Source organism: Porites lutea, chromosome 5, assembly GCF_958299795.1.
Source record: "Porites lutea chromosome 5, jaPorLute2.1, whole genome shotgun sequence".
In the NCBI taxonomy this organism is placed as follows: Eukaryota; Metazoa; Cnidaria; class Anthozoa; order Scleractinia; family Poritidae; genus Porites; species Porites lutea.
The window spans coordinates 20,427,747-20,440,427 of record NC_133205.1 but is presented as its reverse complement, the minus strand read 5'-3'; the positions used below and the strand labels follow the sequence as shown (position 1 = coordinate 20,440,427).

The 12,681-nt window shown below is 41.1% G+C and overlaps 1 protein-coding gene across 1 annotated transcript in view; it reads left to right on the top strand.

The window, feature by feature from the left end:
- LOC140938055 (golgin subfamily A member 2-like) overlaps positions 1-12,681 on the top strand; it is a 34,088-nt gene that overhangs the window by 18,493 nt on the left and 2,914 nt on the right. Inside the window, exons 17-33 of the mRNA XM_073387596.1 lie at positions 840-927; positions 1,287-1,402; positions 1,884-1,909; positions 2,221-2,346; positions 2,772-2,838; positions 4,400-4,513; positions 5,067-5,141; positions 5,560-5,634; positions 6,708-6,782; positions 7,307-7,360; positions 7,642-7,725; positions 8,246-8,342; positions 9,328-9,626; positions 10,279-10,440; positions 11,172-11,363; positions 12,142-12,244; positions 12,527-12,633. Of these exons, the coding sequence (XP_073243697.1) occupies positions 840-927; positions 1,287-1,402; positions 1,884-1,909; positions 2,221-2,346; positions 2,772-2,838; positions 4,400-4,513; positions 5,067-5,141; positions 5,560-5,634; positions 6,708-6,782; positions 7,307-7,360; positions 7,642-7,725; positions 8,246-8,342; positions 9,328-9,626; positions 10,279-10,440; positions 11,172-11,363; positions 12,142-12,244; positions 12,527-12,633 (1,860 nt within the window). The remainder of the gene's footprint in view (positions 1-839; positions 928-1,286; positions 1,403-1,883; positions 1,910-2,220; positions 2,347-2,771; positions 2,839-4,399; positions 4,514-5,066; positions 5,142-5,559; positions 5,635-6,707; positions 6,783-7,306; positions 7,361-7,641; positions 7,726-8,245; positions 8,343-9,327; positions 9,627-10,278; positions 10,441-11,171; positions 11,364-12,141; positions 12,245-12,526; positions 12,634-12,681) is intronic.

Here is a 12,681-nt window from a genome sequence, read left to right as displayed (position 1 = left end):
TTCAATTTAAAAAATGGGTCAATTTATTTTAGGATGACCTATTTAAAGGATTGATAATGTAGATCCATAAATAGAAAGTGACTAAGTTGGGATCGCGAAAATTACATGTTTGCCTTAAATGTGACTAAGATGGGGTCTGTAATTAGCCACACAATAGACTATAATGTGGTAGGGGCTCTGAGAGGCCAGCGGCACATACCCAGCAAAGATTAACCCAAGTACCCCCCCCCCCCCCCCTGCCCCCGGAGATCATTCTACAACAGGGTGGAAATAGAATACTGACATTTGTTTTCCTTGTAATATGGCCCGCGACTAAGTTGCAGGGTTGGTAGCGTTCATCCTGGTAATAATAATAAGGGTGCTGGGTGGAAATCTTGTGTTTAAAAATAAAACTATGAAATGTGACGTAGTGGGAGAACGACCCGCCACAAAGTACGTCCAAATCAGCTGAACAGACTAAAAAGAGTAGAGAATTGCATCGCCCTAAATCACAGCCCAATTTTCCGAAGCTTCCCAGACAGTGTGGTGCTTAACATTTGATTTTCCACCCGAGATTTTCCGTTTTTCCTTCTATGCTCTCATTAGGTTTGCGAAGAAATGTACCAAACACCGTGCTGCACGTGCAAAGTTGTTCTATTTCTTTCATGCCGTTCTTGTTGCAGTCACGGTCGTCGTTGCTAAAGCTCCCTGTTGTTGTTAACCAGAAATTTTGCCACCACGGTACAACGCAGTGGAATTTTTTTGACCAGTTAGACCACTTGCAGTATAGTTGGGAACTATACATTTTTGTAATAATTATAATTTTCGAAAAATGAAAGACTACTTCTGTTTTCTTGAAGGTGGAGATGCATGACAGAGAAAAAAGACTTTTAATTGCGAGAGAGAGCGAACTTCAGGAAAGCATGCAAAGTTTACAAAAGCAACTGGGTATGTACCCTCTGGTAAAGTAAAAGAAAAACCTTGTCTAACACACCTGCAGTTTTCCATCGCTCCCCCCCCCCCCCCCCCTCCAAGCAATGTTGCGTCGCTGTACGCCTACCTGTAAGTGACGACAAAGGCCGCAACTTTGAATGGAGGGGAGAGGGGACGGGTGTGGATTGTTGTGTTTCCGGATTACCCCATTTAAGGACGGTGTCTGAATAATTTGGTTGCCGATTGTAGTTAAAACTTCAACTCGTTGATATCTATAGCTTTAATTCAGATGTATCGTGCGTAGGATACCATTAAGTAGTTATTGCTAGCGCGGGAAATGATGTTGTTTGCCTCTGTTTTGATGTCATTTACAGCTGCTCTACGAGATAGTGAAGCGACTCAGCAAGTGGAGTCAATTCAACTTGCTGCTGCTGAAATCGAAAAATTGGCGGAAGACAAACAGAGATTGGCTGAGCACTTACAAGAAGAGGTAAAGCTTCTTTGTCTACATAAAGATAGCAACCTTACCTAATATACAGTAAAAAATGAACTTTATTTGAGGGTCAATGTACAGGTATTTAGCACAGAATTACTAATTGAGGACACGACACGACACCTCCATTTTACGTAGTCATCCTAGCCGTTTGCAGGGCAAAGGCGGTAACTTCATTTCTCAGTTTCTTTAAGACCTTGAGTATTGGTCCGTCCCCGGGGACCGAACCCACGACCTCCCGCTCTACAGTCAAGCGCTCTACCGATTGAGCTAATGCTCTCGCGGTTAATCTCGAAGGGCAACAACAACAACAACAACAGAAAATCTGTACTATGGTACTATACAACTTTGTTTTCATCAGAAAAGGCAAGCTGAAGGTCCCAGTGGTTCTGTCAATCTCACCAATAAACGAATGTGCTTAGGAAGAACGTTTTGTAGTTGTCAAGTGTAACATATTAACAGTTCTTCTTTCTTACAGGGCAGAGAAAATAGCAGACTTTTAAGGTAGGTCTTAATTACCGTAAGACATAAAATTTCGTCATCAAAACTATTATGTTGTTTTTCTAGCATAGTGTACTACCAAGAAACTTCTGATCATTGCGTGAAACCGTTTATCACCATACTGAAAATACGAATTTTCCTCCTCTCTTTGTTCTCTTATCTTATACGAATGTGGTGGGGAGAAGATAATTGGTCACATTTTTTAACTATGTAATGTTCTCTCAGTCGGTTTTTTTTTGTTCCAGGGGTTCTACTGTACGTTTTTTTCAGTTGTTCAACTTAAATGGATGATTCATTCTTGTGTTTCTTCTTAGGGAACAAGAGCGATATTTGCTTAGAATACAAGAGTTAGAGATAGCTGTGGCTCGACTGGGAGAAGAGTCCATTGATAAAGCCACGCTCTTGGAAACTGCTCAGAGCGATAAGGAGACCATCAGCAGGTCAGCACTGAAATCACTTGGACCTTTACACTTTTAACGTTTTTACCGCCAAAGGTGGCCAAAGTTAAAATTGGACAAAATTTCCAAATTTTATTTTATCCAATGCAAGGGAATTCAAGACTGTCTTGGATTCTGGATCCCACGCCGTGGATTCCGGATTCAAGGTACTGGATTCCAGTGTTTCTCATTGAGCGTCAATGGGACTTGGATTCTGGTCGTTAGTGGGTTTCCAGATTTTTCGGCTGTATTTCGTATTTCTAAGCCCAGGATTCCGGATTCCACAAGCAAAAATTTCCCACATTCCGGAATCCGTATTCCCTTATATTTGGCGACATCTTTAACCTTGTCCTGATTCCAGAGCGTCTCCTCTTACTGTTTCTCTGTGTTTTTTGTTTTGTTTTTGTTTGTTTGTTTTTTTATTGTAGGGCTTTAAAGCAGAACAAGGAATTAAAGGAAAAAACAGAGGAACTTGAAAAGAGATTTATAACAATGGTACATTTGCAGTTATTACATTCAAAAGTTTGTTTGGGCAACAATTCTCCTTGCAACTCGTGTCGCACCAATATTGTGTTTTAAGATAGGTCGTAACATGTTTTTACCTACAATACAAGGGGTGACAAATTTTCATGATACTGATGAGTGGGGTGGTACAACAAACCGCATATTAGACTTTTTGTGTAGTATTGTTGTGTAAGAACGTGCATGAAAAATGAGGCCCACATTTCTCGGCTAAACGTCGCTTAAAAAGTGAAGTCACAGTTTTCTTTCGTCATTTTGATTATTTCAACTCACTTACTTTGTCAAATATGGGCGAACTCTCCTGGAGTTAAATTCCAAACCGCCATGTCCAATTTCAGGAGGAGAAAAGTTTCGTAGTCGCTTGTTTACCTCCTCATCTTCATAAAACGTGAAACTAGGCATTTTCACGCGGTGGCCATGCAGTGACGGCAAGGAAATGTACCAAAAAAGTGTGATGCACGTGCAGAGTTGTTGTTTTTTTTGCTAATTAAAACCAATTGCTATTTTGACGTTCTCGTTGTTGTCGCCCTCGTCAGATCGTAAAGGTGATGTTACACGAGCACGATTCGCAACGACGATTTTTAGCACAACACAGCGTTGCAACATTGTTGCGACATTGTTTTGAATGCTTGATACATTGTTCCAATATTGCAATGCTTTGTTGCGCTAAAAATCGTCTTTGCGAATCGTCCCGTGTAACATCACCTTGAGGTCCCTAATTAAGGGGCGTCATTTTTGTCCGGATTTGGATTTTCCCAAAGAAATGCACTTTATGTTTCTTACCTTGAATACAGTCCTTTGAAATTGAACTCCAGAATAATAATTTTAAAAAAGGGCTAAAGTTTGTCAGTTGAACGGGCTGGGTTATGTACAAGGGCAGGCAAGGAGTTAAACTCGGGACTACGATTAACGTAAGGAACAAAAAGTAAGAGTTGATATGCTCGATAAAGGAATCTTAGGGCGCTTTCCAAAAGTCAGAACTGGCCGACCGGACCATGGTCGGACCAGACATTTTGGCAGTGAAATAGGTTTATTCCAAGAGGAAAAACCAGCCTTTTTGTGCATAATATTTAGGATTTGACTGATCTGGATGGTTATTGTTGATTAAAAGTGAAATTCTCATTATGATGGGAATGGGCTGGCCGGTCAGTTCTTACAAATGGAAAGCGCCCTTAGTGTACACCTCTGAGCAGTCTGTTATTAAGCTGTCTGTAGGACACCAAATTTCACGCATTCTAGTGTTACTTGGTTACTTACAGTGGAACCTCAATATAACGAAGGGCCAAGGGATTGGCAAAATGTGTTCGCTATAAAGACGTTTCGTTATATCGAGGTTCATTTCCATATGTTTTACTATTACTGGGAAGAGGAATATGGTTCGTTATATCCGAGGACTTCGTTAAATAGAAGTTCGTTAAAGCGAAGTTCCACTGTACAATTAAATTACAATTTTTGCTCGAAAAAATGTTGTGTTACTAAGTAGAAACTGAAAAAAAATACGGTGTAATTTTCCTTTTTTATTCTTCCGCGACAGAGCCAAGAAAACATGGAACTTACTAGCAGTTTGGAAACAGAGCGGCACATGGCTAAGGAGCTAGCTTCCAAACTCAGTAATATGGGAGTTGAACTTGAAGAGTCCAAACAAAATGTGAGCAACTTTAATTTAGACAACAGCCTTTTATCTGTTAAGTCTCTAAAGGGCTTTTTCGGAGACCAAGGGACAGCTCACGGGAACAGGATTTATTTGAACGAGCTCGTAGCAAAGTTTATGATAAGAACGCAAGACTTCCTGGATACTTGATTTTCCCGAGTTAAGTCCAGAAGCGAGTGGATTCCTGTTTTCAGATTTGCGAGAAAACTCTCTGAGTGTATTGATAAGTTGAATAAAAGTTTTAAGATAAAGCGAATTTCATTTTGTCAAACATTAGAAAACAAAATTCAGTTCCTCTAACAACTCATAATGGAATTTGTTACAAATTGAGTTTGCTCATAAAAATGTTTTGAAACCTATCACTCTCTTTATTTTTGTTGAATAAAATTCAGTTTTGAATGAATTACTGAATAACTTTAAGTGTTGTTAGTTAATCTTCGTAACTGATTTATTGCTGCAAGTGGTGCACTTTTCGTACCAGATGCTTATAACCTTAAAGCTGTAGGCTTTTGTTTCGTACCTAACCCCAAAACACCTTGTTTTGCTTCAGCTTTCTTCAAGGAATGCTGAGATTCAGTCACTGAGAGAAGAACTAGAGACAGCTTCACAAAGCCTCACAGAACAGGTAAGATCTTTGATCTATCAGTGAGCTTAAGCAACGACGTCGACGACAATGAGAAAGTCAAAGGGCGAGGCTGTTGACTCTCGCCTTCTGATAAGTTCTCCCTCCTTGGATGGTAACGCTTGGCTTGCGTGCGTGAATTTCGGAGAACTTAACACAGGCACGTGAAGTTAGCACGCTTTTTCTTGCAAGTTTTGGAAAAATCTTGAACCTTCGTTTTGCAGTCTTTGTTTTGGTACTGAAATTCCCAGGCAACAACCTTATAGTCTACATAAGCGAAGCAATTGCTTAACGATATTTAGAAGTTGACACATGTGGTGTATTTGCTGTAGACTACAGTTTGTTTTTGTGTTGCTTTTTATCTTTTTTAATGTCTTGTATAACCTTATTTCTGAGTTCTTTGCGCTATATTTTCTCATAGGTTACCAAAGGTGAGAGTATGATCTCATCACTACAGGATAAACTGGACGTATCCTCACAACAACTTCGCGATCAGGTAAGTCGTCTTAAAAAAGTAACATAGCTTTTTGCAGTGGCCTACTCACAGCTATCATGAACATTTTACGAAAATAGAAAAGTGATTACGGAATTATACGCTATCCTAAGCTGTGTGGCTTGCTGGTCTCAATTGTCTTTCAGTGCTGTAGATTTTTTCTTTTTAAGGTCTGGTCACAGGCTGAAATAATATCAGTAATACTAGTAAGTAATATTCGAGCTTGATTTAAGTCTAATTCGCCGTGTGATTCGAGCACAAATCATTTGAGAAAGTACGTAAAGCTTTCATTTCTTGGTAAATTCTTGCGATCTGTTACTCTGCTTTCGACATAACGCAAATGTCGCACAGATTGATTTCGATCGTCTCATCAGTAGTAACCTACTCGCTTTCCGGAAGCCCTTTGGTCGAAACCTTTTCTTGCCAAGGGAAAATCATAGGCCATGTTCTGTTTATAAGATGACTCGCTGTTTTTCTTCGCCACTTTAGAAACGATGAGGGGACTGGTGCCGAAATGTGTCCCGTAATTGTTTCTGGGATCGTTACTAAGGATGCGCCGCGCCAGTCAGCTATTGGCCAGTTGTTTACCCTGTCCCTAGTAACAGTCCCATAAGTCTTTGCGAAAGTTAACTCGGCCCAGCTTCCTCACCGTTGCTAAAAAAAGTTGTCAATGGGGAGTCCCTTCGGTGAAACTAGAGAGCTTTAGATTCTGAGACGAGGATGACTACGAGAACGAGATTTTCCTAATACTAAGAAGTGCGCGCGCGCGAACCAACGTCATTTCTGCGGGAAAGTGTGGTAGAATGTCGTAGGGGCGACAACAAGTTATCAAATGTTAATAAATTTTACCATTTAGCGATCGGAAGAGGGTTTTACTTCCTTCAACGGAAATAAGCGTGCTAACTTTTGTGGTGATAAAAAGTACAATGAAACTTTCCGGGGTGTCTATTTTTAGAGAATAGACGAGAAAATTTAAAGTTAAATGTCGTCCCTGTCCTCGAATCTAAATTGCCATCTTAGTCTGAACCCACAATGATGAAGAAATGCTTCTTATGTGTGTACTTTGGTATTTGCAGTTGACACAAAAAGATTTCGAAATCGCTGCCGTTCGCGAGGAAGCAGACATGTCCTCACAGCATCTTAGGGCACAGGTAAAGTTTTGTTGCAGTGTCAATAAGTTCTGAATTTAATCATTTTCTTCATTTTCTCCCTGTTACTCTCTTTCTGGTTTTCCTCCATGTGGTGGGGTTGTTGTATTTAGTGACATTGTGCTCTAACGGAAAACATGTTTTTGTAATAAAAATTGCAGCTGTTTCCTAGTGGGTGCTGTGAAACCAAAATTAAGCTACACTGTATTGACTTACCAAATACAGCAGTTCCAGCGAATCTGTAAAATCAGATCTCGAAGCAGACTCACGTAGAGCGAAGCGTGGTAAAACGCGTGTAAGTCACGACAGTAAGTCACGTGGAAAAACGCCTGTAAGTCACAACAGGCTTTGCCTTCGGTTTTCATTGGCTGAAAAAGTGGCACGAGACTTTTGAACCAATCAAAATACGTATTAGCGCAATCACCAACTATTGCGGCCCTTACATAGATGAAACAAAAGTTGAACGGTTTGCAATCTGTTATGTGCCATAGAGAGGCTTCATTCCTTTCTTTTTTCTTTTTTTTCAGTTGGCCTCCCTGAAGAATGAGCTCAGCCAATCAGAGGCGAGGTTGACTGAACAGGTGGGTACCAAAACTGTCCTCGTTTATCCCTGGCTAAACGAAATGCTGGTGTCAGCAAACATATGAGAGTTATCGTCCTGTGTGACGACGATTAAAATGGAAGCCACTAAGAAACGCCTTCGTAATATTCAGTATTAGTGACGTACACTTAAAAATGAACTATCCCTTAGAGATATTGTAAAAACCGCACCCCCAAAAAACAAAAATGGTCATAAATCTTATAAATTGTACTTTAACTATGGAAAAGGCTGTTTACAGTACTGTACTATGTTTACTTTTAGTTTCTTTTGAATGAAGATGACCACGAGCACAAGAATGTAGCCGAATTGACAAACAGGTTACAGCAAGAGTTACAGTTAGCTCATGTGAGTCAAGGCTAGATTCATTATCTTGTTCATAGCGAAGGGAGCTTGCTGAAGGACTCCTTATTTCTTTTATACCTTTTGATTTATTGAAATATTTTGGCCGCGGTAGATTTAGTCAGTCGATAGGGCGGCAAAGGTAGCTGTTGTGTACAGAGCGGGAGGTCGCGGGTTGGAACACCCAGACCGGACCAATAGTCTGGGCAGAGAAATGAAAATATTACTTTATCCTGCTAACGGCTTGACCTTCTTGTGGCTCGGGTGGTAGCTAGGGGACGTAAAAACAGTGTCCTCAATTGGTACTTTCGTTCTGAGTACATTGACGACTTTTGGGGGGCGAGGATTGTGGTATGATATTTGTCACGCCGATAACATACGATGAAAATACAATTTCGTTATGAACGTTGAGACAACACTGATCTTCATTATTAATGTAACTCGGACCGATGATGATCTTTCATTGTTTTTTGTCTTTGTTTTTGTTTTTGTTTATTTATTATTTGTTACTTTCTTGACTTTTTAGGATACAATCAACCATTTAAAAGCACAGAACACTGAGCTGCAGGAAATTTTAGCAAACTCCGAGAACCCAGACAGCATGGAGCCTTCAGGAACAGAGAGTAGGTTCTCAATTAACACCTTCCTTTGTTGTTATCATATGATATTGGCCCATTTGTATTTACAAACACAGAGAACGTATATACCAAGACGCAACAAAACAAACAAACAAACAAACAGACTTCAAGGTCTCGTGGGAATTTTCTTGTTGGGTTGTACGTAATCAATGACTGTTCATACAGAAGGACCCTATGATATACTTCTACCCGGGCCCTTTTCTCTGTACAAGAACAGATTACTTAAACCAAGAAACCAAACAAAACAACAAGAAAAACAAATGAACAATGAGATCTCGTTGGGTATTGTCTTTCTACCTTCTCTTTTACCTTATTGGTACCTGCACACACAGTAGGACCCAATACTATGCTCGTAACGCTGTAGACTGTACATGAAATCCCGATGTGTGTTAATTTTTCACCAGCACTTGTGTCATAGTGTGTCGTTTATTCTACTGTGTTTTACAAGGTGGCGCTAACGTGTGAAACAGTGTATCATTTTCGAAGTGTTCAATGTATTTAGATTGAGTTTGAAGCTCAAGTAGGGACCCCTGGAGCTACCCCCACCCCCCGCACTCCCTTCTCCCGGCAGATCAGGCAATCCAGGCAGAATAGGGTTACATGAGTCACTTTCTACAGTACTGGTAAGATACGGTAATGTGAACTTTGCAGAACTGCCTTGGTAAAGTTAACATGCGGGTGTACGCTCCTTGTTGTGACGATTGCAAATTAATATTTTAGCTTTTGCTCTCACCACCTTAATGCCAAAGTGTTGGTTACGAAGCCTATAAATTTTGCATTTGAGGCTGCTTGCAGTCCGCCTTTTCTCTTAAAAACCGTCGAGTTCTCATCTCAGCCAGGGCGTTTACAAACAAGACCGTTACAAAAAGGGATTGGGGCAACACGAAAAAAGACAGACTGCGGACTCTGCTTTGCCACGGAGTGCCCCTCTTTATTTTGAGCCTGTTTTTAAGCTTTGGCCTTTCCACAGGTTCAGACGAAGACGAAATCTCCAAATCAGTCCATAGAGGCTCGGGTGTGACGAACCAGCACAATGGCACCACAGACAGCGAAAATGGCGACATTCAAATCAAGAGGCTCCCACCTGACGTCATACCATTGCAGTCTACAGAACACATGATGGAGGAGGCGCCACCGTATATGAACGGAGATTTCAGTGAGAGAGAAAGCCAAGTGGAGACCGACTCCAGTGAGGAAATGAACATGGCACCTCACAGAACATTACATTCTCCACCTCCTCCTTCTAAATACACTGACCGGGAGGATATGGTAGGTGGTTACTTTATGTGACGTTCTTTTTTTTTGTTATTTTCATGGTCTAACTAACTTTTTAACGTAGATTGATAAGAAGCAAGTTGCGCGGGTCTACTGTTAGTAGTCTCGGTCAGCATCTCGATTGGATGGTTAGATGAGTGTGTGGAGGGCTCAATGGGTGGGCTGAGAGGTAGGTGAGCAGGTGATGGTGGTGATGATAAAGATGGTAAAGAAGAAGAGAAGAAGATGGTGATGATAATAATGATGATGATGATGATGATGATGATGATGATGATGATGATGATGACGATGACGATGACGATGACGATGATGTGCACTTGGTACAGAGCGCTCAGTTATGACTATCGATATATCAATAAACGGATGTTCGCGCTCGGAAAACCAGTTTGACGATAAAAAACAAAATTTACTAGTCCAGAAGTTCGGTCGTCGGCGACTTCAAAGGCTTGGCGCAATTCAGGCAGAGCCTCCTTTTCTCCTCCTCACTGAAGACTAAGTCAAAAGGAGGCTCTGCTCGCAGAATGTAGCCTGTGTACAGACCCCCCCTCCCCTCAGGAATAAATCGATTTTTTCCTGAGGGAAGGGGGCTAGCATGATGTCTTTGCATGCATTTGAAAAATGAAACTTTGTGCTTTTGCTTTTGTAGGTGGATTCACTGTCAGCTTCCATCCGTCAGTTGGAGATGGAGCGAGACCAGTTAGCTGATATTTTACACAGAACTCAGGATCAGCAAGAGGATGATATTCTAAGACTGCAACAACACATGGAGTTACAACTCAAACAACAACTGCAGCAGCAATACAGACAAGTATGTCAGCAAGAAGAAAAGGGAAAAGCAAACAAACAAAACAAGAGTTCAATGATCTCTCGTACCATCAATTTTCTTTACATTTTTACCCTTCAGAAAATATATGGAAGGGTTAAGAAGTCGGTCATTTCGGTCTGTAAAAAGGCCCAAAAGGACTGTCAAATGCATTTTAGAGTGGTTTTCGTTTGAGTGTCGTAAAACCAAAACCAAAGTAATTACTCTGGCCAATCACATAGGACACAGACAATACATTGAACCAATCAAAACTCGAAGTAATTACATGTGGCTGACGCAAAGCGCGGGAAAATGCATGCAAGCGCGTCACAATTGGCTTTGGTTTTACTTCTGATTGGATGAAAAGGTGGCGCCAATCTTTTAAGCCAATCGCATCGTGTAGAAAGTGCAAAACCAATTACTTTTCGACACTCAAATGAAAACCGCTCTATGGCTGTGAAAAAGTCATGAAAACGTTTTGGGTTTGTGATTTGTTCATGTTTTAAAGACAGCGCTTTTACTTGCAAAGTTCTAAACTAGACATGTGAAAGAGGTACCATTTGTATATTGAAGGTATACAAAAGGGGTCCTTTTCTGTCAAAAACGGTATATGAAAGGGCAAAGGGTTGGACCTCGGTGCGGAGCCTCCCCTTAGAAAAAGTTGTTGAGTAGAATGCAAGTAATGAAATTAGTCTTTGGAAAGTACGCCAACAATCCACTTCCTATGATCTTTGCAGATTCAAGAGCAGTTCCAACAACAGCTTCATGAGCAACAGCAGAAGATTCATCTGCTTCAAGCCTTGGTAGAGAAACAGAAGGAGCAGATAGAGAGAAAAGAGGAGCCTGAATTACCTAACATACCACTGGATCAGATTGAACAGGAGGACATGCCACACGATGCTATTAAGATGGCTTTCAGTAAACTGCAGGTATGAAACGCGTCTAGCGTGACCGCTTTATTTCTGTCACGCAACTTTAAGGCGGTCACGCAAAAATTGAAAGCCAAAGGAAGGTTTTCTCTTCTTTTTGAGTGTTTACGTGTCGCTTTAACTTAAGGATTTGTCGTGACATCAGCATCTGCGTTTGGCGTTCACGGAGTCTGTCTTTTACTGTGGGTTTATTATTAATGAGATGTTAGTGTGCGAAGCAGGCAAACCAGGGGAGTAGAGAACCTTCCCTTCACTTCCTACCACTGTCATCATTGCCGGATCCAGACCTTGAGACAAGCGGGGGGCCCGGTCATCCAGACCCTCCTAGATAAGGGGGTGGCGGGGGACTTTTTCCAAAAAAAGTTTTTTCGGCCCTCCGGGCCTCAGTTTCGTCTAAAAATAAGGGCGGGGGGCCGGCTCCCCCGGGCCCCTCCCCTTGATCTGCCACAATTCAATTTATCCTTGCTGGAATTCAATATTAAAACTTGTTCTGGATATAACAAAACAACAGCAGTGCTGCTCAAGGAGCTTCAGGTAAATAATAACAGTTATGATTTTCACGTGGTGAAAGGCACGTTCAAAACCCACGTTGTGGTTGTCAGCATTGACGGATTAAGTGGCTTTCGGCTGTAGGCTACATGAGTCTCATGTTAACACGTATAACCAAAACAACATCAACAACAAGGTTGGGGGGGGGGGGGGGGGTGGGCAAAACTGTTACCAGTGTCTTGTCATTACACTTGCTGCAATTGCACTTATTAAGTTTGTTTTGTTACAGGCGCGGTTTATGAAGTTAATGAATGAAAAAGCCGCCTTAATTGAGAGAATTCAAGAACTTGAACATGTTACGGTACAACTTTCCATGGAAACAGAAACTATCGGTAAGTACTGAAGAAGGTTGTTTGCTCGTAAAGTGACGAGTCTTTATTTCTTTTCTGATTTGCGCTAAGCAATTGTGGAACCTTTTACTTACGCACAAGTGACTTTAACTTGTGTTTGCGCTTACTTTTCGTATCTCGGTTTACACCTGTAACCTATCCATGGCTAATCAGATAAGTTTAAAAAATTTCGCGATCCCCGACAATTCTAATGTTGTGTTTTCATATCCTTTACCCAACTACGTATAGCATGTTTTACTAGATTTCTTTCTTTATTTTACCCAGGGGAGTATATCACTCTCTATCAGACCCAGAGGAATGCTCTGAAGTCTTATTATAAAGACAGAGAAAGAATGATCGCACAACTGTCCAGCGAGAAAGCTAACATGCAGGTAAGGAGATTACTCGGATATCTCATCGAATCTCAGTTTGCTGTATAC